The sequence below is a fragment of the Cariama cristata genome, unplaced genomic scaffold (genome assembly GCF_000690535.1).
Source record: "Cariama cristata isolate BGI_N322 unplaced genomic scaffold, ASM69053v1 scaffold14257, whole genome shotgun sequence".
In the NCBI taxonomy this organism is placed as follows: Eukaryota; Metazoa; Chordata; class Aves; order Cariamiformes; family Cariamidae; genus Cariama; species Cariama cristata.
The window spans coordinates 1,771-26,378 of NW_009626162.1; the positions used below are offsets into that span (position 1 = coordinate 1,771).

At 44.6% G+C, this 24,608-nt stretch overlaps 2 protein-coding genes across 2 annotated transcripts; one reads left to right on the top strand and one right to left on the bottom strand.

The window, feature by feature from the left end:
• The first annotated feature begins 206 nt into the window (after positions 1 to 206).
• Positions 207 to 11,034, top strand: TMEM120B (transmembrane protein 120B). The gene is made up of 12 exons (XM_009703910.1): positions 207 to 296; positions 1,681 to 1,799; positions 2,778 to 2,894; positions 3,669 to 3,728; positions 4,362 to 4,457; positions 5,536 to 5,625; positions 7,772 to 7,837; positions 8,808 to 8,869; positions 9,122 to 9,214; positions 9,633 to 9,697; positions 9,900 to 9,968; positions 10,921 to 11,034. The coding sequence occupies exons 1-12, from the start codon at positions 207 to 209 to the stop codon at positions 11,032 to 11,034; spliced, it is 1,041 nt and encodes a 346-aa protein (XP_009702212.1).
• A 3,244-nt stretch (positions 11,035 to 14,278) lies between these two features.
• Positions 14,279 to 17,643, bottom strand: RHOF (ras homolog family member F (in filopodia); the record flags this gene model as incomplete). The annotated part of the gene is made up of 3 exons (XM_009703911.1): positions 14,279 to 14,443; positions 16,636 to 16,770; positions 17,534 to 17,643. Coding segments are annotated over 3 exons (410 nt in total), but the record flags the coding sequence as incomplete, so codon positions are not given.
• Between the last annotated feature and the right edge of the window lie 6,965 nt (positions 17,644 to 24,608).

Sequence of the window (24,608 nt, forward strand, 5' to 3'; positions counted from 1 at the left end):
GGCTGCGGGCAAACTGGGCAGCGCGATGTCCGCTTGCAAACGGGGCAGTTACAGCCCCGGCGCTGCAAAATACGTAAACTTGGGTGCCGAGAGCACTCTGATGTCTCCTGCCTGGGAGCTCTTCAACTCAGGGCAAAAATACTCCTCTCCTTGGTGCACGGGTCCTTTGTTTTTCGGCACGTCTTGTCTCCTACACAGAGCGCGAGATGTGCCGAGACCTGACCCTCCGGGCAGGTGTTGGGCCCGCGGGTTATACCCCTCCATGTAACGGCGATGCTGAGCTCCCTGCGTTGCCAGTGGGTTCCCTTTGTAAGCAGTTGCCTCTCTTGATGAATAAATAACTTCACGACGAGCAACTGTTCTGTTCTAACCACTGGTGTCATTTTGAAATCATTATCCTGGTGGTTTTGGCTAGCGGTAGAATTTACCAGCTCTCAACTCACCTGTTTGTGTTTCCGATAAATACTTGAATATTTTTTTGGCAAAGAGCTTCTTACACCTTTGAACCAGCCTTTTTAAAGATGCTGTTGCGTGACATCTAGAGAAGCGGAACAAGTTACTGGGCAAGCCAGGGAGCCCCGAAGTCCTGTCCGTGCTAAGCAAAGCCAAACCAATCCTGAAACCACGAGAGCTGCAGTGCCTGGACATGGTTAGTTTGGTTACTAAGGGTTTTAAATCAGATACCGGAGCTATTTTTACATTGCTCTTGTAAATAATGAACAGCTACCAGCCAGGTCCTAACGAGGAAGAGAGCAAAGATTTGTTTTGTATGGTTTTACCACCGTGTTTATGCTCTCGGTGGTAATTTTCTGTGGTCATCGATGTGCCGGTAGATAAAGCAGCCGTGCAAATAGCCATTTAACCTCCGCCTTCTCTCCACACCACTAACTTTGCAAACTTTTTTCTGAGTTATCATAGATCTTAAAATTTGCTCAGAGGGCATCGCTTGGTGAAATCATTGCAAAGGTGGGGAAAAGCCGAGCCGGTGTATTCCCGAGCAGAGGGAGGGGTGCGAGAGCAGAGGCACCTCTCAGTGCGTCCTCGTTATGGCCAAACACTAATTGGGGGCTTCAGAGGATCAATGAGCTGTGATAAAGAAGTTCCTCTCAAGGAGTGTCTGATGTCGCAGGGAGGGGATGGGCTGAGCTCTCAGACGTGGGGTTGAGATGGCAGTGGTGGCCAGGAGGCATCTAAACCCCCAGGCGTGGGTCTGTGGCTGGTTTTGTGGTTTGTTTTTTTTTCCTCTGGCTCCTTGTCTGTCTCTTTTTTTTTTTTTTTTCTTTTTTTTCCCCAGATTTAATCTGGCTGTGAAATCAGAGCTCCAGCTCTGCGATTTATCCACCCATTTGGTGGGGACAGATTGGGATCAAACAGAGGATTAGAGCTTCGTTACAGGGTGGGACAGGAATGCGGAGCCCCCCGGGTGGGAAAGCTCCTTAGAAAGAGGAAATGAGAGGAGTGCAGCGGATGCTCTTCGTTTTGCAGGAACTTCATCCATGTCCGTTTAAGCTGCATTGGATCCGCAGTGGTTTGACATCTCCCCCTCCTTGGTTGTTTGCAGGAGTGCCTGCTGATTCCCCCAAAACCAGGGTTTTGCTTGCTTCCTTCAGAGGTGAGGACCAAATGCGATGTGTAACCTAGAAGGGCTCTTCCTACTAATCCTCTCCTCTTCTCTTGCAGGAAACACACAAAGTTTACAGGCAGAAACTGGAAGAAGTCACCAGCTTGCAGACAGCCTGCAGCACCTCCATACACCGGCAGAAGAAGATGCTAAGGGATCTGAAACACAGCCTGCAACGGTAACGGGAGACCGGGAGGGTGGAGGAGGCAGGGATAGGTTGTTTCTCCTTCCCAAAGGGCTGAAATGTTTGGATTTTTTGCGTTTTAATACCCAGTCTTTGTCATAGTGATAATTTTGCTCCATATTATTCTTGAGTCGCTTCCATCTATCACAACCAGGTAAAATGTTTGTAACCCCGTGAGAGATGGAGTCCTGTTAATAAAGAAGACCTTTGGGGGAGCCTGTGTGGGTTTGCATCCTTACAGTCTGTCCTGTACGCTGCAGGACCGCACAGCTTTTGGTCCGTGTGTTTTGCAAGGTGAGCAAAGCTTTGCTCGGTAAGGTGTGCTGGAAAAGCAGCATCAGTCCTTGAACCTGAAGGTGTGACTCGCTTCTGGGTGGGTTTGCAGGAGGGAACCGTCTCTGGCTGCTCGCCTGATCCCTGGGAGCCACAGGCTGAATTCCTTGGGTGCACGTCTGAATACCCCACCTGCAACACCGTGGGTTGCTGACGCTGCTGTGCGCTGCTCGCTGGTTTATATTAATTGGTAAAACCAGAGTTTGTCAGTAAATCATCAGCTGTGCGTTTTGGTACAGCCTGAAATATTTCACGCCTGAAGAGCTGCAGCGTCTGCAAGGGCAGTGCCTGAAACTGCGCACAAAGTTCCCAAAGTGGAAGGAGTTCCTGCAAAAAAAGTACAATATTCCCAAAGTGCTCTGCTAGGGAAGAAGCACGGGATCCTGTCACTGAGCTGAGACGAAGAGAGAAGCTGATTTATAAACCAGCTGGTTGAAATAGCCTACAAGGACATAAACCAGACAGTGAAATAAAATGATGGCTAAGCCAAATGGTGCTGCAGAAGTACAGGAGCAAAGTGCGCAACGGCATCAGCTCACACAGTTACCTTTTTAACAGCATGGATTTTACGACAATGTTGTTTTCCTTTAAATAAAAAGGATGTAAAAACGTGAACATCTTGTTTCTGTGTTCTCGCAGGTGCAAGCCTAGAGCGAGTCCTGAGGAGTTTGCTCTCATTCAGGAGATCAGCGCCCAGATCAAGGAGAGGCAAAATGCCTTCTTTGACATGGAAGCCTACTTGCCAAAGAAGAACGGGTACGTGCTTTGCCGGGGAGGCACGGGCTCCGGGAGAGCTGACTTTTTTTAAGTGTTCGCAGCAGCGTTGTTCCCAAAGGATAATGTGCGTGTTGAACAAATACATGTAAAACTGGATTAGTCATAAATCTCTTGCTGAGCTGCTGTGTCGGTCGTATGCCGAATTCAGTCGCTGGAAGTGTATGTAAATTACGGCATGTAGGCAGCACAGGGGGTTTTGTTAATATGAAAGTAACCCTGCATTGGCGAGAGATCATGCAATTTGCTGTTTCACATGGATCTTTTTCACGCTGTGCTAATTTTTTGAAGATTAAGTCAGTACAGGAATTTTCTCTTTCTTTTTTTTTTTTTAATAGTGCTTACAACCGACCTTAAAATTTATACTTTGCTCCAAGTAGGGTTGCTAGGACATATTTCTTTCAGTTGTGTGATGCTGCAGCCCCTTGGAAGTTGGTATCAGAAACTTTTCTTCTGATTTCTCCTTGTTATTTTTAGTTTTGAACAGTGCATACTACGTATCTCACCCTTAGACTGTAGCGCAGACAAAAGAGCAGGAAAATAAACCTTTTCTGTAACTTCTTGAAAATGCTGACCAATCTTTTCACATTTAAATCCTTTTCTGTAGTCTTATCTCTCCAGTTTGCCTTAATTAAAAACATGCAGCAAACATGGCTTCAGCAGATACGCCTGTCTCTTCAGCTCTGATCCGTGTCATCCTGCAGCGTTCAAGTAAAACAGACTTACGTGGGTCTGCGCTTGTGTTTTGTCTTCCAGCTTGTACTTAAATCTGGTGCTGGGAAACGTGAATGTAACTCTCCTGAGTAACCAAGCGAAGTGAGTGAGTGTTTGCACATGTGGGAATTTGGGTTTTTCTGGGGCCAGCCATGGGTACGGACTGAAGTCCGGAGACGGGAATGATTTTTCTCTTAGATCTGGTAAAAGATGAACTGTCAAGGGTGATTGAGTCGGACCATGACACGGGGTCACGCTAACGCTTCAGGAGCTCCGATGGATTCTGTCCATCACTTGCTTTTGAGCCCAGCCTGGTGCCTTAATTGTAACGGGGGTTTTGCAGTGGAAAATGGTATTGTGACTTCTAGGCACACGGTACTGCAGAAAATTGAGGTGTGTGGGTTTGGGGTTTTTGGGTTTTTTGCTTGTTTGGGTTTTTTTGTGGTTTTGGGGTTGTTTGGTTTTTGTTTTTGTTTTTTTTTTTAAATCTTACCATGCCAACTCAGAAACTCTCTCTTACGGAATTAAGCCATTGAGTTGTCCTGCAGTGCAGTGGCCATGCAGCCTAGACGAACCCTGAGGCCTTTCACCGACATCCCCGGGTTTTCTGAAAGCTTCAAGGAAAACCTCATGGCTCTGGGCTTGGCATGTGGATTTCTGTGGTTTGAAAAAAGTGAAGCCGTGTTCTGGTAAAACACCCATTTGTGTCTGTAAACGGTGGCTGTTTCCTTCCAGGTTTGCCTACAAGGACGAGTATGAGAAGTTCAAACTTTATCTGACGATAATCTTGTTACTTGGGGCCGTCGCCTGCAGGTTTATTCTCCATTACAGGCAAGCTGCATTTTCACTTTTAATCAAGTCTTTTGAATAAAAACGTGCTGGGTTTGAACTAACGGTTCTCTTCTGTTAAGGACGGTGAGGTGGGCTCTGGCAGTGTTTAGGATTTGAGTAGTTGGGACAGCAGGACAACTTCTGCACCTCTTCTTCAACACTGGCAGGACCTGTATTTTAGCTCCTTCCTTTTCCTTGTGTAACATTTTTTGGAGTCTCTGGTAACTAAGAGAAGTCCAGCATTGTGTTTGCTGATCTGTTGTTTTTCTGGCATCGTGCCGTGCTTGGGAATGAGGAGTTGATTTTGCTCCTGAGTTGTCCCAGGCAGGGACCGGCACCACGCTCCAGCTTGCAAAGGCAACAAGAGAGGATTTGCATGAAGTGATCGGACCTGAAATGTTACCCCTAGATTGTGATAAAGTGTCTGAGCACCAACAAGCTTCCACTATTCAGTTTTGCTTAAAAACCAGGAATATGTTGGAGCTGGGTACTTCCACTGAGGTGTCTGTGGGTCTGGGTGAGGGCAGGATCGTACCAGGTAATGATGCTGCTGCATACAGAGGCTGCCCCGAATCCCCTTGGCTTCAGGGGTTTGCAAACAGCAAAGTAAAGTAGAGGTTTGGGGGTTTTTTCCATTTGTTTCCCCCCGCCAGAGTGTAATGCTCTTCAGCTCTTTCAGTTGATTGGATTTATATAGATCTTATGGAATCTCCTCATTGAATTAGCCTGGAAATGCCTCTCTAAATTGGATGATCTGCTGCTTCCATGGTGCTTTCTCTCCTTCAGAAGGAATTAATGTCATCTCTGCATACCTGCTTATCAGCTCAAGATCTGCAGTGTTATATCGCAGGGCACTTCCCAGAGGACAGGACCCTGAGCCTGGCGGTGCCACCGATGTGTGCGGTTCTGCATGGGCATTAGAGATGGTCAGGAGTGGGGCTTTGTGGCCGTGGCCTCACTTGAGCAGGTTCTCATTTGCCCAAGGGGAGGGAGGAAAAATAGGGACTTTTTTTTTTTTTTGAATGTGTCTTTGTAATGATAACTTTTTTTTTTACTGTGTGTTTTTTCCATTTAACAGGGTGACAGATGAAGTGTTTAACTTTCTGTTAGTGTGGTATTACTGCACGCTGACGATACGGGAAAGCATTCTCATTAGCAATGGCTCCAGGTACTGTGCCACCTGCAAAAACTATTTTAAAGCATGAAACATCCTTCAAAGAAAAACAAGCAACAAAAGGGGATTCAGCGTGGCACTGAAGCCCAGCAAATCCAAGATGCTGATGCCTCCCTGCAGGGTCTCTTGTCTCTGTCCCCCATCCCTGGTTGCTTCCAAGGGCAGATGGGACCACCTGAGGTTTGGGGAAGGAGGGGAAGGTGCAGTTCCTAAAAGTCCATAAGCTCTTGATCCGAAGAGCTGGATGTTTTTGGTATCTGTGGGTCAGTTGTAGATGCAGTCTGGGGTATATATAAGTGCATGTGTTTTTGGTGAAAGGACCAAGGCAAGGTACTGGCTGGACGCCCTGCGGGTCACTGCCGCATCTCATGAAGCGTGTGACTAAATTACGGTCGTGTCGAGGGAAAGTTGGCAGTATAAAGAGCTGGGAACACAAGTAAAACCCTGGGAGAAGTTAGCTGAAAGATGACCCTTACTCCAAGCCCTTGTTTTTTATGGCACCCTCAGTAGGGGTATCCTAAGGCGGGGTGGTGGGGTCCTGCTGGTGAATCGCTCCTGGAGCATCTCCCTGAGGTCTGCATTGAGAAGCTGCTCGAGTTTGCACTTCTGTAACTTAACCTGGAGCCCGGTGCTAGATTTTAGCACTAACCTGATGGTTGCATGTCCCTGGTTTTCATCATCCAGATAGGCTGGCGCAGGGAAACTGCAGCAATTGCCACGTGTCTTCCCAGGCATGAGTCTTCATGTTGGTTTGCAGCTGGGTGAGTGGCTGCTGCAACATTTGCAGCTCCCTGTTGCGTTAATTAATTGGGCTTCTAACTTGTCTCATTTGCCACCTTTTGAGCAGCCAGCATCACGTTACCCCGGCTTCACGCACTCATTGCTGCTCCGAACGCTGCACAGAGCACTTTACGCTCCCTTGTAGCGATGCTTGTACAGGGGTGGCCCAGCACTTGCATTAATGGCAGGAGTCAGTGTTGTCTTAATTAAGTGGCAATGCCTAACGATCGAGCAGCTCATGGCTCCTTGTTTCAGCCAGTCACTTCCCTCTCTGAAGCCAGTTGCTTCAACCATCTCAAAATGGGAATGGGAGGGAGCATTCCTGGGAGTCTTGTCTTGGTTGCCGGCGGGATGCTTGTGGTTGCCACTCCTGATGCAAGAGGGGGGTTGTGCCTGGAGGCAGACACCGGTGGGGCGTGCGTGGTGGGAGAATCAGGGCCCTCCTGCTTTGCCTGGGGGCAAAATCTCAAAAATGTGCTGGTTTCTGGGAGCTGCTGGAGGACACAGTTCCCAGTGCTGGCCATGGGCAGCAGGGATGAAACGGTCTCTTCTGCAAGCATGGCTGTCCCCAGGGCTGCTGTGGGCAGGATGTCTTCTTTTGGGGCGCTTTCCAGAGAAGGAGGGATCGCTGTGGGATCAGAGATGAAGCAGAAAAACCAAAACACAGGGATGTAGAGTCGCTTGCCTGAGGTCAACAGAAAAACCTCTGGCTGAGCCTGGGCTCGCTGCGTCCTCATCACGGTGGTTCTGCACCGTCTTGTGTTGGAGGTTGCACACCTTTGGTTGGAGACACCCAAAATTAACCCATCGCGTTGACTTAGTTTCCAAAGCAGCGCCGTCTTGGGGGCAGCTCTTCATGTCATGATTCTGCCTTGCCACAGCCTTTGCTCACTCTACTGTAATTTTCTGAGCTTTCTGCAGCGTTCGTGTCTGAAAGAAAAAAGCCACGTCATAGGAAGGACTTGGAAACATCACTTATTTGCATGGCACAGGAAAAAAAAAAAAAGAGTGTGTGGGCTGAAACTTGTGTGTCATTTGTCACCGCGGTACCTTGTGCTGCAGGGACTGCTGCTTCTGGCTGTGCTGGAGAGCCCGTGGGAGCGGGGGGGACGTGCCCCGGTCCTGAGCCTCCCTCCAGCAGTCACGGATTCGTGCCCCCAGCTAACCCACGTTGTCAGGACAGGGCTCCGTTGTCAGGACAGGGCTCCGCAGCAGCCCTTTTGCTTGAGTTGAGCCATCTATTTTGTTCCCTGTCCTTCCTCCTCCCCCGAGTCAGGATCATTTTTTTTGTCTTTAAAGCCAGGCTTATAATGCTAAAATCCATGTTTCTCGTCTAACTGCCATGTTTTTTTCTGTTCAGGATCAAAGGCTGGTGGGTATCTCATCACTACGTCTCCACATTCCTGTCTGGAGTAATGTTAACGTGGTGAGTCTGCTCTTGCCGGCTTAAGGTGCTTCAAGCCCCTTTCAAAGCGTTTGCCTCACCTGAGCATTTAAATCCAGCGTGACCACGAAGCTGTGGCCGCACGGGCACATGGCGAAGCATCAGACTTAATATTTGTCTGATGTTACAGATGTTTTCAATGTTAAATGCAACGCTGCAAATTTGTATTTACATTCCTGATTTAAAAAAAAGGAAAGAAACTCAAACCCTTAGCTGTAGTTGCACTGACGGTAGCAAAATCTCTGCAAGTCTCCTGACTTCTGGCTCTGTAACGAAGCAAACAAGCAGCACTTTGCTTTAGAGGGACGGCACCGCAAAATGAATCCGTTTGGTGCCTTTACTGAACCCAGATTACGAACGGAGTATAAAGCCAAAAATGGAAGTTACCTTCCCGAGGGTGGTGGTGTTGGTCAAACAATGCAGCGATGCACCCCGCGGACCGCCCCTGTGCGACCTGTCTCACCTTTGGCATGAATTGATTCGTTAATAATTAAAAATTGTTTTAAACCAACAAATGTTTCTGCTCCTGAATCTGTAAGGGCATGACATAGTGGCTGGAACAGGAGGTCTCCTGTCCTCTGTCTATCCTGACCTACCCTTAGGATGAGGAGCATGACCACCCCCTGCTCCGCTGCTTGGATTCTTGATGCAGATGCTGCTGAATGGCGTTGGTTGCTGCCTAGAGAAAACTGCAATAAGCACATGAATAAGAGAGGGCAGCATTCAGATGTGTTGGGGAGGGGAAACCTGGTCAATGAGAGCATTTCCTACGCGCCAGAGCTGTGATGTGCGGCTGGAGCAGCCTCGCTCGGCTCCTGATGGGGTGGAGCGGGCTGGGTACCAGCTGCTGGCTTCGTTTGCTGACGGGATCTGACTTGGCAGTGCAGGGGAAGGGCACTGCATTGTGTGCTTTTTATCAAACAAATAAACCTCCTTTGTATTTTGCTTTCAGGCCAGATGGACTCATGTATCGAATGTTTCGCAGTCAATTTTTAGCATTTTCCATATTTCAGAGTGAGTATATCTTACCTTGCTAATTCATGGGATAAAATAGTTTTGTATCTTCTGTGCTTAGAAGAAAACACTTCTGCTTGGTAACTACTGGAGTGTTAAACTGTAGGAATATAAAGATAGCATACAAATATGCAATGTACAAATATAGACAATAATTAAATGCTATTGGATTAAACATTATTAAAATAGTTTGATATGTTTCTCATACTTCTGAATAGCTAACGGAATGATGTTTTCTCTCTCCTCCTCCAGGTTGCGTTCAGTTCCTACAGTATTATTATCAAAGGGGCTGCCTTTATAGACTCCGTGCTTTGGGGGAGAGAAACCACTTGGACCTTACAGTAGGTGAGGTTTTCTGCAATACTTTCTTTGCAAAGTTTTTGCACGGGTTTTAGATGCAGCGATAGGGAGAGGGCTGTCTGGCCTTCCAAGAGCGAGCTTTGCAGAGCGGCCACCCCCCTGCCCTGCTGCCTGCGTCCTAACGCAGGAAGGGGAGCGAGGCTTTTATCCCCCTCCTCGAGTCCTGTGGGTTGGGAGCAGAGGGCTCTGATCTCCGTCAGCTCTTGAGAGGGTTAAGATGGAGGTTTTGGTCATCTCCATCTTCATCCTCCTCCCAGTACCACACCTTCAAGTATGTCTTTTCAATTGGGTATTGCAGAGTAGGATGGGAATAGCCCTTATGGGGTGGTCTGGGTGGGGAGGGCTGCAGCTCCCGGCCTGGCTCTTCTGTGCTCACTCTGCCTCTTCTGTTAACCTGTTCCAGAAGGATTTCAGTCCTGGATGTGGCGGGGGCTGACGTTTCTCCTTCCCTTCTTGTTCTTTGGGCATGTAAGTTGGGCAATCCCGTTCCTCCCTCTGCGGCGCAGGGCCTGGGAGGGTCTGCCACTGCGGTTGCAGCACCGTAAAAAGGTGCTTTGGATCACACGCACCCGTGGCAAATGTTTCTAAGGTTTGGGGTTTTTCTGGTGGTGGGTGTTTGTTTTTTTTTTTTGCTTATTAAGAAATTTCCTTTTTTTTTTTTCCTTTGTAGTTCTGGCAGCTGTATAATGCAATCACGCTTTTTGGATTGTCGAGGCATAAGGAGTGCAAAGAATGGCAGGTGGGTGTTGGTTCTGCCCAGAAAAAGCACGGAGCAGGGGGAGAGTGGGTGTGTTTAACCACATCCTTAAAGATATTTGGGTATCTGACCCCATCTGAATACCTCAGGATGATGTGGCACACAGCCTATACAAGAGAACTCAAAATAAATGTGAGTTACAGTAGGGAAACTTGCACCCACGAGTGACCGCACAAACTGAAAGGTGAAGGATGTAGGGGGGGAAGAAAATACCTGTGGGTAAATCTCTCTCCATATTGTTGGCGTATACAGACATTTAATAGCAGTGGCTGCCAAGTTGCTGGTGGTTCTTTATGGCTGATCCATCAGTAACACGTACAAAAATATGACAACAAAAAATGATGGCAGTGAATCACTTAAAAAAAACTATCATCCACTGTATTGTCCCACTTGTAGGCATCTTTCCACTTGTTTTCTCAGTTGTCACCCATCAAACATGTCTATCCATTTTCCAGCTATACAATTGCTCCTGGAAATCCAGATTGGACCACATCAAAGGTGCAGTGGTGCAGATAATCTGATGGTCTTCATTTTGGTCAGATCTTGCTGATCACTTTGTTCAGGAGTCACACAACTTCCCGCAGAAACATGTCATTCCCCAACGCCTGTGCCACTGCATATGCTTGTAGCATAATGTTAATCTATTAGATTGGACTTAATGATTTGATTTTACTGTCTGGTAGAGTCCAGCAGTGTTGAATATAATCCATGTTACAATATTAAAAAGTAGTAAATGATCATGATAAAAATATACTTGCTGTGCATAGGTGGATGCGCGGATGTGTATTTGGCTACAATCTTCTCTCCTTGGATCTCCGTGCTAACGGATCCCTGGACTTGCCAACCATCAGATCTCACTTCAGTGTGGCCAAAGCAGTACCCTCAGCTCTCACCGTTTTTTTTTCTCTCTCCCCGCCTCCTTCTTCCCTCTCAGGTTTTTGTGTTGGCTTTCACGTTTCTGCTGCTCTTCCTTGGGAACTTCCTCACTACTCTCAAAGTGGTGCACACTAAACTCCAGAAAAACAAAGACAAAATGAAGAAGCTGTGAACCCCCCGTCCCCGGCGTGCTGGCTGCCGTCCCTCTGCCCGCAGCGGGCGCTGGGTTTGGGACAGATCCTGCTAAACCCCAGCTACACGATGGACAGGCTCGGAAGGACTCGTCCGTCCCTGTGTTTGCTGAAGGATATGGACTCTGCCAGCACAGACTCAGTATTAACGCAAGCATGGCTTTCCAGTCCGCAGTCCTGCTATTTATGTATATTTAATACAAAACGTGTTTGCTTTTGGGTTTTCTTTTCCTGTATATAGAGCAGCATGCACCTGCCTGGTGAAGCGGCAACATTGGGAGAATGTGGGATCTACTGTAATTCCAATTCTGGAATGATATTTAACACTTTCCAGTTTTACTATTTAAATTCTGGGTATTGGATTTGCAAAGGTTTATGAACACTCCATCTTGATCAGTAATACAGACCGAATGCTGGTTTTAAAGGCATTTGTTTAAGGCATATTTTCAGTGGCAATACTAACCTGTGTGTACTGTGGAGAAAAAAAAAAAAAAGGCCCGTATTTGTACCATACTGCTGCTATATACACTTTTAAAAAGATAAATCCTGTTTTGAAAACAAAACAAGCAAGCAAAAGCAGTTTTTAAATGGCAGGGAAGTCTGCTAGCCCTCTTCCAGGGAGACCAAGTCATCTGTCCAGGCCTGGAAAAGACCTAAAATAAACCATTCAATATGCATCAGCTCCTTTTTAATAACAAATATGCTGCCCTTTGGGTTGGTTTTTTTGAAACTCTTTTTCCTTAAAATGGCCTTGATCAGTGGCAATAAGTGCAGCTGCACTTTGGTTTCTGTTTTCAGTATTTTTTTGCTCCCAGTGCTGTTCTGGAAAGGGGAGGACAGACTCAGCAGAAATATTAAATACTTTCTTTAGATGCTGCACTTGTACCAATAATTAAGAGAATGTAAATGCTCGTTCAGGAGGATGGCAGAGGACAAATACTGCTATCCTGGTTGCCTCCTGTGCTGCTTGAACTTAAACTTACTCATTCAAATAAGCTTGTTTTGCATGCTGTAACATCTGTACCTCCTGAGGCCAGCTGCAGCATTGTGAGCTGCCTTAGGCAGCGTCTTTCCCGACGGTTGAGGCTTCCTTTGAGCTAGCACAAAGCCCAAATTGGGCATATGCTTTGGCAGTGATCTGAAAGTGATGCCCTTCTCCCAGTGAGCGTGCTCATGAAGAAATATATATGCACTACAGACTTGAAATGGTTTCATTGGTCCTTCTGCTGCTGCGAGGCTAGCGAAATTACAGTGTCACTGTCCTGTGGGCATGAACAATAAACTGCAATTTGTGTATTTTGAACAACTTTCACACTAGCTGGGCTGTATCTTGCTATGTTAACTTCTGACTTTTGTACACCCTGTGAGGCTTTTTTTTAATCCTTTGAACTCTCCATTTATGAAATGTAAATTGTTTTATTTTGAGAGTGATGCTGGAATCTGCTGGATCTGAGTAGTGGACCTGGTTCTCCAGGGTTGGGGAGCTCTGCACGTGGTGAGTAACTTGAGTTCTGCAGCATGAGAAACTCAGATTAAAAAAGCAAGAAAGATTTCCCACTGTGGAGGTGAGGGTGAACGCGTTAACTTCCTGCACAGTTGTTTCAGTTTCGTACTGGGTAAGGTGATGGGCGGTTCTGTGTCTTTTACTGAAAAATGTCTTCTCATGGAGAAAGGGCTGCACAATTCTTCAAGGTTTTTCTATAGTCGAAGAAGTGTACAAACTTGTACTTTTTTTTTCATTTCCCATTTTAAGCTCATAGGGATTCACAAACCTTAATTAAAACAAGTTAGGAGAAGAAAGTAAAAAAAAAAAAAAAAAAGAAAAAAAAGGAAGATTTGGAAGATTTCAAGGATCAAGATCTCTCTACTCTGCTTGTAAAATAATGATGATGGCTCACTCCAAAACAGTTTTTTACCAGTCGGTCACGTAACCAGCAGAGGATAAAGTTGCATGAACTCTGTATGATGTACAGTTACCAGGCTCTATGTGCAATGTTTGCCTAACAGCACACTCCTCATGTGCCGCCTAAACTTTTTGGCAAAAGGTTGTGTCTCTTACCGTTACGCAAGTCCTATGTGTTCTCCCTTAGGATGGGCTGTAGTTTGCCTTATACAGAAAGCTTTCAGCAACACCTGTACTGCAGAAACCTCCTTCCCTGTCAAGGGTTTGGTTTATGCTGGCTACAAACTACTGATCTCTCCTGAAATCCAGTATCTTGCTGCATGATGTGCAAAAGAACTAGGAGACTTGAGGCACATGTACTAGGTTGTGCAGTGGGAGCATCCCTTGTCCTTAAAACAGACACCTGACACCTGCATCACAAAAGGGAAAATTTTAATTTAGAGTAGAGTAGTGAAGATTTCATCAGTTAATGAATACGAGTTAAGGATTTCCCCTAGCACGCACCAATATTTGCATCTGTCATGTATTAAATAAGTGATGCAAGTTTATTATTAAACTGACTTTACATTACACATAGTAGCCGCTTGGAGTACTTCTAACTTTTGAGTGCTGTAAATTAAATATTTTCCGTCATACTCCATTTCTGAATTGGAGCAACTGATGTATTTCCATTGATAAATACCACATTCTATTGCAGCAGCAGGCCTTGCAAGGAGATCTCTAATGGTGTAGCTTTGCAAAGCTGGCCCAGTAGTACAGGGGGAGTAGTGGATGCTCCATCTGCGTGCTCCCAGAGCAGCTGAGGCTAACTCATACTACTGCCACCAAGTAAATTAATTTGAAAATCTTAAGACAGAACTTAATTTCTGTCTCTTCAAAGGTGCCTGATAAATTGCTCTAACATCACTTCTAAAAGATGTGGCTTTTCAGCTTTTCTGCTTGAAAAAGACAGTAAGTTGTAGCTATAATATGGCACAATTATTTTGCAGAAGAAAAAAACTCCACTAATTGTCATATAGTAGCAGTCGCTGTTCACTGCAATTTAAATAGTGAGTCCAAGACCTGACTGGTGGTCACTGGCAGGAGCAAAAGCCAGATGGACAAAGGCACGCAGCATCAGTTAACCTTGATAAAGAGCTTTGAAAAATTTGTGAGAGCAGTGCAACAAAAGTGCAAAAATACTAAAAATAATTAAAAACTTAAAATAAAAATTGTTCTAGCAATATAAACATAATTAAAAAAATGGTCTTTAAAGTTATACTGTTTTTAAAAATCTGAATTGCTTGGCTCTCATGCAGTCAAATGCTCTCTTGCAGTCCAGATCATAACACTGAGCACACTGTCTGTTTCTTTTGGCGCTTGGCTTTTTTCATGGCATTCAGTGCAATGGTTGTTGCTTCTTTAAAAACATTTTCTATGTTTTCACGACATTTTGCTGAGCACTCCAGATAAACTTCTGCATTAATCTGCTGACAAGCTGCTTCACCCTGGAAAGAACAAAAGGTAAGAAAAGATGTAAACCCAACGTATGAGAGAAGGAGGTGAGATGGGAAAGAAAGGGAATTATTTTCTACATCTTCATATCATGAGGTCAGGAAGAAAGAAGCTGCTTCTGAGTACTAGTGCTAGAGTGTGAGTGGCATTGGTAATAAACTGAGGCACTGTTAAATAAACTAGGTTTTTTTTCCCCTATGTTCATCTAGAGCCTGGCCTAACAGTTCAATTCGTTCGAGAGTCTAAGATGCCAACTGCTGATAGTGTAAAAATATTCTCAGTATTAAATTTAAAAGAAATGCTGAGGTAGATACTTAAGTGAGGATGTCTCTATGGCGATATTTTTTTTCAGGCCTGACCTTAACTATTATGTGATGTCACCTTTAGTAATGAATGTCACATGCAAGAGCAGAACCTGGCCCAATGTCTTGCCATGTTTTGCTGGTGCACATGCAGGAACCCTGACTCTTGCTTTGGAGCATCACAAGGGCTCAGCTGAAATCTTTGTATATACAAATGGGTGCCTGCATTTCTCAACCTCACCCAAATGCATGCAATGAGAACAGACTAAAATCTAAAACATTTGCATGCAGTCCTGGTTGTGCAAAATCAGTACAGACAAAACACAGTGATTTCTTACTTTGCTTGTGATCCCTTTATTGTGATTGCAGAGTCAGCCCCCAGTTTTGAATACTTGTGAGCCTTGGAGTGTGAATTCCAGGTCTGCAACCCACAGCTCACAAACTCTGCATTTATCCATTATAAGCCCTGGGAGTGGGTCACTTGAGCACTCGGGCTTCTACAGGGGGATTTTTCTTCAGCCTATTTAAGCGAAGTTTGTCTCCTTCCAGTTGTTTGCAAGCTGCAGTGCTGGCAGATACTGTTCAGCTCCTCTGTGCCTGGCACCACGGAAGGATCACCTCGCGTGACTCAAGATGCCATCAGGTGTAAAAGACTGAGGTAGTGTATATTTAAGGGGAAAAAAAAACCGAGTGGGAGGGCTCACATAGGAGACAAAGTCTGCATGAGGCCTTAGCAGACTTGCCAAAAGGGTGTGTTCCTTTCCCTGAACCTCATTTGTGAGGGTGATGGAGAGAGTTATTAATGCAAGTGAGGGACAATCTGCAGCTGTTCACAAAGCCAACAGCATGGGCATCTCGTGTGCAAGGAAGACAAGCTAACAGTCCCAGTGTGGTTTAGTGGTGATGCAGTTGCAGTTTCTTTTCATGTTGTTTAGAAAAAGTAGTGACTCATTCAAGGTCTTAATGCATTTAACCTTGTTCCCCAGACTTGTGTCTCAAACAGTGCGAAAGCTGCTGTTCTTGCTCTGAGATGAGAAGGATGGATGGCTTTGTAGTTTTAAAAAAACCAACCAACCAAAAGAAAAAAAAACACCAAGAAAAACCCCAAACCTTGGGAGACCAGAGCAGAAAGGTCTCGTGTGACATGGGACAAGCTGTTCCATCACTGACTGTTTCTCCTGTACCTAGGAGAGCTATGCTGGTGATGTAACACTAGTTGTTAGTCTTAACTGCTTTGCAATACTTAAACTGAAAACATTTGATAATATGTAGATTTAAGATTAGAGTCTTCAAAGAAAAGTCTTTTATGTTAGAGAAGCCTTGCAGATGTTTTTGCTATTGTCCTTGAAAGGATTTATTCTTAAATAGGGTTTGCAAAACACATTTTTTCCAGAATGGTCCATATTTTTAATCCTGTAATGTATATCCAAGCATCTCCAGTCTTTATCACAATCCTGATCAAAGTACCAGTGATAGCGATAGGAGCAATGTATGCTAATAAAAATTATGAAGGGAGTCCAACAAACTTGTCAAGGCTTACAAATTTGTTAGAGTAATAACCCAGCTGTGAAAGGAAACAAGAATGAGATGTAATGAGCATAGAAGGCGTAGCTAGTAGTGTCCTTTCAGACACCCCAAGATACACAAAACGCTCTTCAAACTTCTCTTTACTTTCATACTAAAAATGGGTGGTGATTTGGCCACTTCCAAAAAGGACTTACAGACACCTCTGCTAGAGCTGACTGTCAATTGTTTTTATTTCGACACTGTGATCACCTAATTTTGGAGTATCTGTGATTGTACGTGCGAGGAACAATGCCATTGAAGTAAGTGTGCTTTATCTCTTGCAAAGAGGACAGCACTTTAAATGCACTTGTATTTACCTGGTTGTAAGTAATGGGTTCCTGCTTAGAAGTCCTGAGCTTGCGCAACAGTTCTTTGTCTTTCCGAAGGTCTGTCTTGCAGCCGATCAGTACGAGCGGGACACCTCGGCAGAAGTGATTCACTTCAGGATACCACTGATGGTAGAAAAAGAACACTTTTATGTCTGGCCTTTTTTTTTTTTTCCTGAAATCAAAACAATAAACCCAAGGAACAGAACCAGCATTTAATATATGCTGCCATTTCAGAGTTTTGAATGTTGTTAATCTAGTGGTAGGGGCGCAACATGCACCATTTACATTACAGAAACATTTAAAAGTTCTACCCAAAGTCAATTGCTTTATAGAAACAGGTGCCATCTGTCACTGTGCCAAAGCCCTTATTTAACATCTGTTTAAATTCAGAAGAGCTCCTCTAAAGTCATATTTAAGAGCAGAATCTGAACCAAGTCTTGCTTTGTTTTGCCGGTGCTATGTACAGGAACACTAACTTCTACTTTGGAGCATTACAGAAGTCCTACTACAGACAAGTGGTTGCTTACGTCTGTCCCCTGTAGGTAAATATGCATGTGACAGAAGTAGACTTCAATCTAAAAGGCTTGTGTGCAATGTTGGTCGTGTGACACCACTACAGCTAAAGCAGCAATTTCACCGCTAGCATTTGATCTTTTTAACGTACTGCAGAGCCAACCCCAGTTCTGAGCACTTACGGGCCATGGAGGGGTGAGCCCCAGGTCTAAGGTCTGTGACCTGCAGCTCAGGGCATGATGAGGGATCTGTGCATTTACACGCCCAGGCTACAGGACGCTAAAAGCATCGGCTTTCTTAATCTGATGTCTTGTCGTATATCAGGCATATGTAATTCATTTAAAAGATTCAAGCAATTACGAAAGCCTCTTACCTTAGCTGTTACATTCTCATAGCTAGTGGGGTTCATGACATCGTAACAAATTAACACGACGTTTGTGTTCTGGTAAGAAAGCGGTCGTAGCCGATCATAGTCCTCCTGCCCTGAAACACAGAGAATGTTTTGCATAAAAGAAATCTCTGTCCTTAACAAGCAGTATGATAGGGATATGTAAAGGTACATTCTTGAGATCAAGAACAATGGTACTACAGTTGCGTATACTGTATATTTGTTAAATTCCTTCCCTTAAATGCAGGAGATTCCTCTTCACTGACAAAACTGATGCTTTAGAATAAAACTTGCCAAGGACATGTTTTATAATAAAAAGCCTGTTTTGTCCTGTTGCTAAGTTCGTAAAAACAGTTCTAATCGCTGATTGCCAAGACGTTGCTCACAAGCAAAATCGTCAAGAGGAATTTGACAGTTATTGATTAAAACATTTGCAATTTGGCAATGGCTTCATTCTCCCAACTACACTTGCATGTGCGATGCTGTGAGGACAAAAACCACCGTATTTGCTAGACGTGAACGCTGAAGTAAAAATCTTAGTGGCAAAGTTGCTTGTCCCGGCCCAGTGAGCTGAGAGGCAGCAGCGATCAGCACGCTGTGCCTTTAGCACCGCTGCTCACTGCAGCAGCAGGCACCAGATTTTACAAGACGTGCTGCAGCATGAGCCAGGCTTAACTGGTCTTTGAAGCAGGACTACACAGCAGATCTTGGGGATGCTGCTGAATTCTGGAAAAGCAGGGGATTTGTCATACTTCTGAGGAGGGATATTCTAGCATGTGATCTGACAAGAGGAAGCTAATTTGCTTCAGACCTGTACTCTTCCCCTTGCTGTACGTTCGACTTAACAGTAATCACCGTGCTGGGGTCTGAAGGTATCTTGCTTTGAGAGATTAAGTTCAAGAAAGCAGTAATTACCAGATATAGTTGGCAGCTCAGGAAAAAACCCAATCTTTTTCATTTGAGATTTTTTTCAGAGACTTAACAAGGAAGAAACCGTGATTTAAGCAGTCTGTAGAAGATCTATTTGCCACCTGAATCCTGCTCCTGGAATCAGGTACGTCTCTGTAATGCACCGAATTTCCCAAACGAACTGGGAATGCTATTCCTTCCTACGATCACCACAATGTACACACAGCCCAGAAACTGCCCTGCAGGGAAGCAAATCTTTGTACTGATATTGCAAATGAAAGGACACTGAAAATTTCAGCGTGCCCCAAGTTTATACCAATTATTCCTGCCCTGGCACCTGGCTCAGTCCCAAGTCACGTACTCATCACTGTAGCCAACATGCTTGTCTCCAGCTGCAATCTGAAGAACTGCAAATACAAGAAGGCTAATAATTCTAGAATACTTTGCTCTTCTCCTTAATTTAAATGATGGATCAAGACACCGGTTATTACAAGGCAATCCCTACCGGATAAGCCATTACTCAGTTTTCCTGAGATGTTTGAAAAATGGGAATCTTAGGTTTGGATCACTCTGTATTTCAGCTTCCGTAAGAGCAGCATGCTCCGTGGGCAAGGTGCAGAACAAAGAAGGATTGATCCCTCAAGGTTTAATCCAAAAATAATAGACAATTGACAAAATTATGCATGTTGTGAATACACATTCAGAGCAAAGATTGTACTGCTTAGCCCTTCTTATTCTCCCAAATCCACCTACTTGATTGCAACCGATTTACCGTTTGGTTGCTGAGAAAATCCTCTAAATACATTAAAACACATCAGGTGCCAAACTTTTTTTTTTTTCTCCTAACTTCCTCTAGTGTTATGTGCTGTGTATGATTTTTCCTGTTCAAGTTCATGCCTCTGAGCTTCTACCAACATAGCCTGTAAAATCAAAAGGTCCTCCAAGTTATAGCTGGCAATTTGTGAGGCAGACAGGACTGTCTCCTTGGAAGGAACACGTTCATTTGCTTGGAATTGGAACATACAGCTAAATTCATAGTCCCCTGGCTGGGCTAACAGAAGAGGTGTCTTCAATGACGTGACACAAATATGCTGTATTGCAAGTCAAAAACCACAGATATGCCCCACTGAACTGCAGCTTCATCTTCAAAACCAGCTGTGCAGTTATGTGTTTTTTAAGCAAACTTAGAAAATAGATGTATGAGAAAATGCTGCTGTATAAAATGCAGCTCCGTGCATATTTGGAATTTCAAATACAGAGCGCAGAACAAGGTATATAGCACAGAGACCACAGGGGGAAGGTTAGATGGTAATTGCTTAACTTGTATTCTGGTCGGATGATTGCAGTGCTCACTTGGAAGGAGAGGAAGCTATTCTTTAAGAGCTCAGATACAGTTCTTCAGTTGCTGAGGATGTAACAGGACTCAGATCAAGCAGTGTCTAAACACTGACATCCTGCTCACTGAAAACAATCCCTTTCACCCCCTGTCCTTAAGTGCTGCTGCTGAAATGCAAGAAAGGGCCTGGGAGATTTCTTCTCAGTAAAGCTTCTCAGTCTGTGGTCAGAGCTAATTTGGCACAGATGCAGGTCTTCTAGTAGAGGAGTTTTAAAATGAAGGAACAGGGCAGAACCTAAGCAGTAACTGAATGTATATGTAAAGCCCCCGAATGTGCTTCTTCAAGCACAGGTACCTGTTACCCTAATTAACAAAAAGTATGCTGTGGAAGATTCGGTTAAATATATGCTTACGTGTGAGCATATCTGTGACTCTCCTCTGCCTTCCTCAATTCATTGTAGCATCAGAGACCCTGTTTTGTTTTTTTAAAGAAAAAGCTCCTTCCAGCTGAATTCACCTAAAATTTGCTAATTCTTTGCAAAGATCACACTCCTGCATGCCTCTGTGGCATGCTGTGTAACCCACATCGCTGCAGTCGGGCCATATGGTGGGGTGGGACCTCAGGTGACGGCTGAGGGTGAACGGCAGAAGAAGTAAAACCAGAGGTCCCGGTCGCACATGCACCTCTCTCTGCTCTTCCTCACCCCTTTACCCTTCCACCACCGAAGAAGTGCCAGCCTGTGCATTGCTCAGTCCGTAAAGAGGCTCAGCACCCATTGCCATTGATAGGAGAGGGTAAACAACGGAGTCAAGACTTGCCAGCCAAGAATCTACCACGACATGGAACCGTGCGATGGTGAGCCTTCACAGGCACACCGAAATGCGCCCCCTTCTCTTTGATTTGTTATTCTGCAGGCTCCATGGGAATACCACGGTTATTAGCTTGCCAGCTATGCTTCTTTAATACTCAGTTTAAAAAAAATTGGGAAACGGACATCCTTGGCAGGAATAAAACCAGTAGAAGAGGACACCTGGGGGCAGGGGGCATAGAAATTAAATTTTCGGGTTTTTGCCTTCCTCAGGCACACCTTCCACACTTCAAAGTTATGAAAATTATTCTTGCATATACTAGCTTTTAAAATTTCTCTTAAGGCCTCAGACTGCCGTGCATCTGTCATGACAGCCCTGGAAAACCCCGCTGGAGGCTTCTCGTGTGCTTCCTGCCAGTCAGAGCGAGCACCCACAATGATGAGGCATTACTTCCTCCCCAGCCCAGCGGAGCTCTTTTCTTTGGTCTGAGAAAGCCCTGCACTTAACAGCATCAGAAATTGAACCTCGTGTTTGAACTACAGCTAAAGCATCAACACCGCTCCCTTAGTATGTAAAAAATTACAGAGTCAATTTACCTCTCAATGCCTTTGCATCTATTGAGCACAGCAAGAAGTGGAAACTTTTAACTGAATAAGCAGCTGCCAAGCCTCCTTGCAGATGCGACAAGCAATATTACAAAGCCTTTACGCATTGCGTATGTATGCCACCAACTTCCTGCAACAGCAAGAGGTGCCTCTGATGAGGAAAAGAGTAGCATAGTACAAAAGTCTCACCAAAATTCTTGTCAGGAAGAAAAAATACCTTTTGTAGCTTGAAATGTTTGATTCTCAGGCACTTTGTTTGTGTCCTTCTCCTTCAGCAAGTAGGACAAGCTCAAAGTCTCAAGCTGCACAGGATCTGACAATACAAAGAATCCTTCTAACTTTAAACAGCCCACGGAGCTGAGCCTGTCCCTTACCTTCCCATGACGCTGAAGTACATGCAGCTCTATTTAGTGTTGCTCTTAGCAAGATCCTAAAAATACTGAAGTCCTTTCTGCAGTGGGTGTATCATGAAGATCCAGTGACACTTTTTGGAAGAAGAGCTTTGCCTTCTCCTCCCCTACATTGCTACATGGCACTTAGCTGAAGCCCTTCACCTCAGAAATGTTTTTATATCCTTTTGATCCCATTTAAAAGATTTTATGATAATCTGAATGATGGGAACGTTTCAAGACTGAGAAGCAAAACACAAGCGTAAATCTCTAAAGGATTTTAGAGAAGAGCAAGACCAACTCAACCAGTTCAGTAAGTCAGAAGATGACTCATAAAATATGGCTGATACGCTGCACTGTTAAACCACTGTACTTCCAGTAGTAAGTTGTATGTTTAGACTCTTCAAGCTGCAATTGCTGCTGCACACCTGCCCCAGAGCATCATCACCCAGCCGAGAGGGGAATTTAATGAGCTGCTGCTGCATGATAGGACAGAAGCAAGTCAACACAGTGAAACACCGATTCCAAAACTGCATCTCCCATGCTGCACCCACATGGCAGAGGGACAGGAGCTCTCTTGTCTCCTGAACTGGACACTCTCCTTGCTCTTCTCCTACTGCGCTATTTGAATTTAGAGGAGAGGACACAACTCTTGGTCCTAATCCAACCCTTAAGGAACTCAACGTCAGTCTTGTACTATTAAAAACAGGATGGTATTAAAATAGGTGCTCAAGTGAGTTCTTCCTCTAGCATAACTTCCAGCTTCAGAAAGCGGATGAAAAGCTGCTGGAATTACAGAGTATGACACAGATCTGTTACATAAAACTATGTAAGCAGCTTTGAAACAGAAACAAAACTCAAGTCTTTCCCCCTCCCAAGCAAATGCCTTAACCAAGGTGGCAACGCCTCCCCTTTCTATGCACTCAATACTCTTGATGTATCTCATGCAAAGCAAAAGAAATTTAACAGGAAGGGAGGAGACAAGTGTCAGCAGCCTCTAGCAATTTGTAGCCTGGTGCCCATAATGCTGTTTCGGGAGGTGAAACACGTTTGGTTTCAAGGTTTCCAGATCACAGACTGAAAGCAATTGCTCTTTCACGGCAAAGAGCTCTGCCAACTAGGCAACAATGGCATCTCTACTTCTCAAAGTGTCTTATGAGACACAAAACACACCCCACTCTGTTCTTCAGTGGGGCAGTGCTTTGGTCCAAGACGGTATTTATAGCTGTGAACTTAATGTGGAAGGTAGACGCTTTCTGCTAAAATTACTTGCCCGAACAAGGAAACAGGGTAAAACTGGGGACAAACTTTTTAGCAGGGCCTGCTGTGATAGGACAAGGGGTAACTGTTTTAAACTAAAAGAGGGTAGATTTAGACTAGATATAAAGAAGAAATTTTTTACAATGAGGGTGGTGAAATACTGGAACAGGTTGTCCAGAGAGGTGGTAGATGCCCACCAGGCAGGTCAGACAGGGCTCTGAGAGCAACCTGATCTAGTGGAAGACGGCCCTGCTTGTTGCAGGGGGGTTGGACTAGATGACCTTTAACGGTCCCTTCCAACCCAAACCGTTCTGTGATTCTATGATAAGCCACCAGCACCGGGTTCAGTGAGCACTCTCTGGGCTGCTGGCAGCTGTAGGTCTTGCGCAGCGCTGAACTCCCTGCATGACGCAAGGAGCCGGGCACTTACGTCAGGCTTCTGAGAGTTCAGTGCTGCAATACTGAACTTGCCCTACCTACCACCGTTTTTGGATCCAGCCCATGTTCCTTAAAGCCTAGAAGAGACTCCAAAGGCAAATGTTGGAAGTTGCAGCACGGTGATTTTAAATGAGAGCCAGCCAAGTATCAAGAACGGTGTGGCAGGCAAAAATTCCACACTGACAGCGAACAAACATAAAAATTCAACAAGTTCACTGTGGCAAGCCCTTTGTGCCAACGCACAGGAAATCCCTCTTTGGTTGCTCACACTAGATTTCAGCCCTTCTCTTTTCCTTTAAGACTTAAACACAAAAGCCTTGCCATTCAGTAGAAGCTACATTCTCCAAATCACTGGACTTGAGAACAGTAACATCAACACAAGAAGGTATATTGGCAAATTGGGTGCTCAGGATCTTCCTATACTGCAGTAAAGCTCAGCAGTTAAATTCACTTTTAGATTAAAAACTTTTAGAACTACCTATTCAGATATCACGTATGGTACGCAAGAAGGTAAGTGTGTTCTACTACTATTAAAAATTAATACGGACTGCATTCAGTTCTTATTTGTCTTGGTGTAAAGCTGGAACAACTCCAGAGGCTTGAACTGAAACAGATGATTTACACTGAGCTGAAACAGAGCATTTGTCAATTTTAGGGTTCATTTAGGAACACAGCTGGATAATAGAGTCTAGGAACTTTGAATGAAGTTGAACACAAACCATTTCAGAAGTTCCTGAAGTGATCCTGAACAAACCACCAGCATTTTCAAATAACTTTTACTGCTACGGCCTTTTATTTTGAACACAAACCAGCCTTTTTTCTCCTTCACTATTCGATCACACGTGGCAGGAGATTAAAATATTTTCCTGGTTGATTGTATTATGCTTTGCATCTGGGAACTGGGTTTTAATACCTTCAGATATGTTTGCTATTTGATGTGATTTTCTTAATAAACTGGGTTGTTAAGATAATGAACGAGTCCATGGCTAGAACTGCCATTACACAAGCGACCCTCTCTTTTTCTGGAAGGCACATTTATGCAAGCAACAGGTAAGGGCTGTTGTTCTGTTTGTACTTCAATCTCTAGCAGTCTTAACTGCGATACTATGCTAAAAGTATGCTAGTAGAAAAGTAATTTGAAAGTATGTCCAGCTTTATAGCCTTCAAGTATCGGTCTGGTATAAGTTGACACAGCAAAAGCTGCTGGAACAGAAATAGCGGCACATTCACAGGAGCAGCATTTTACACCAGTAAAAGCAGTTTCTGCTTATTTGTCTGAAATTAGGAAAACCCAGGGGCTGGGTTTTCCCAGG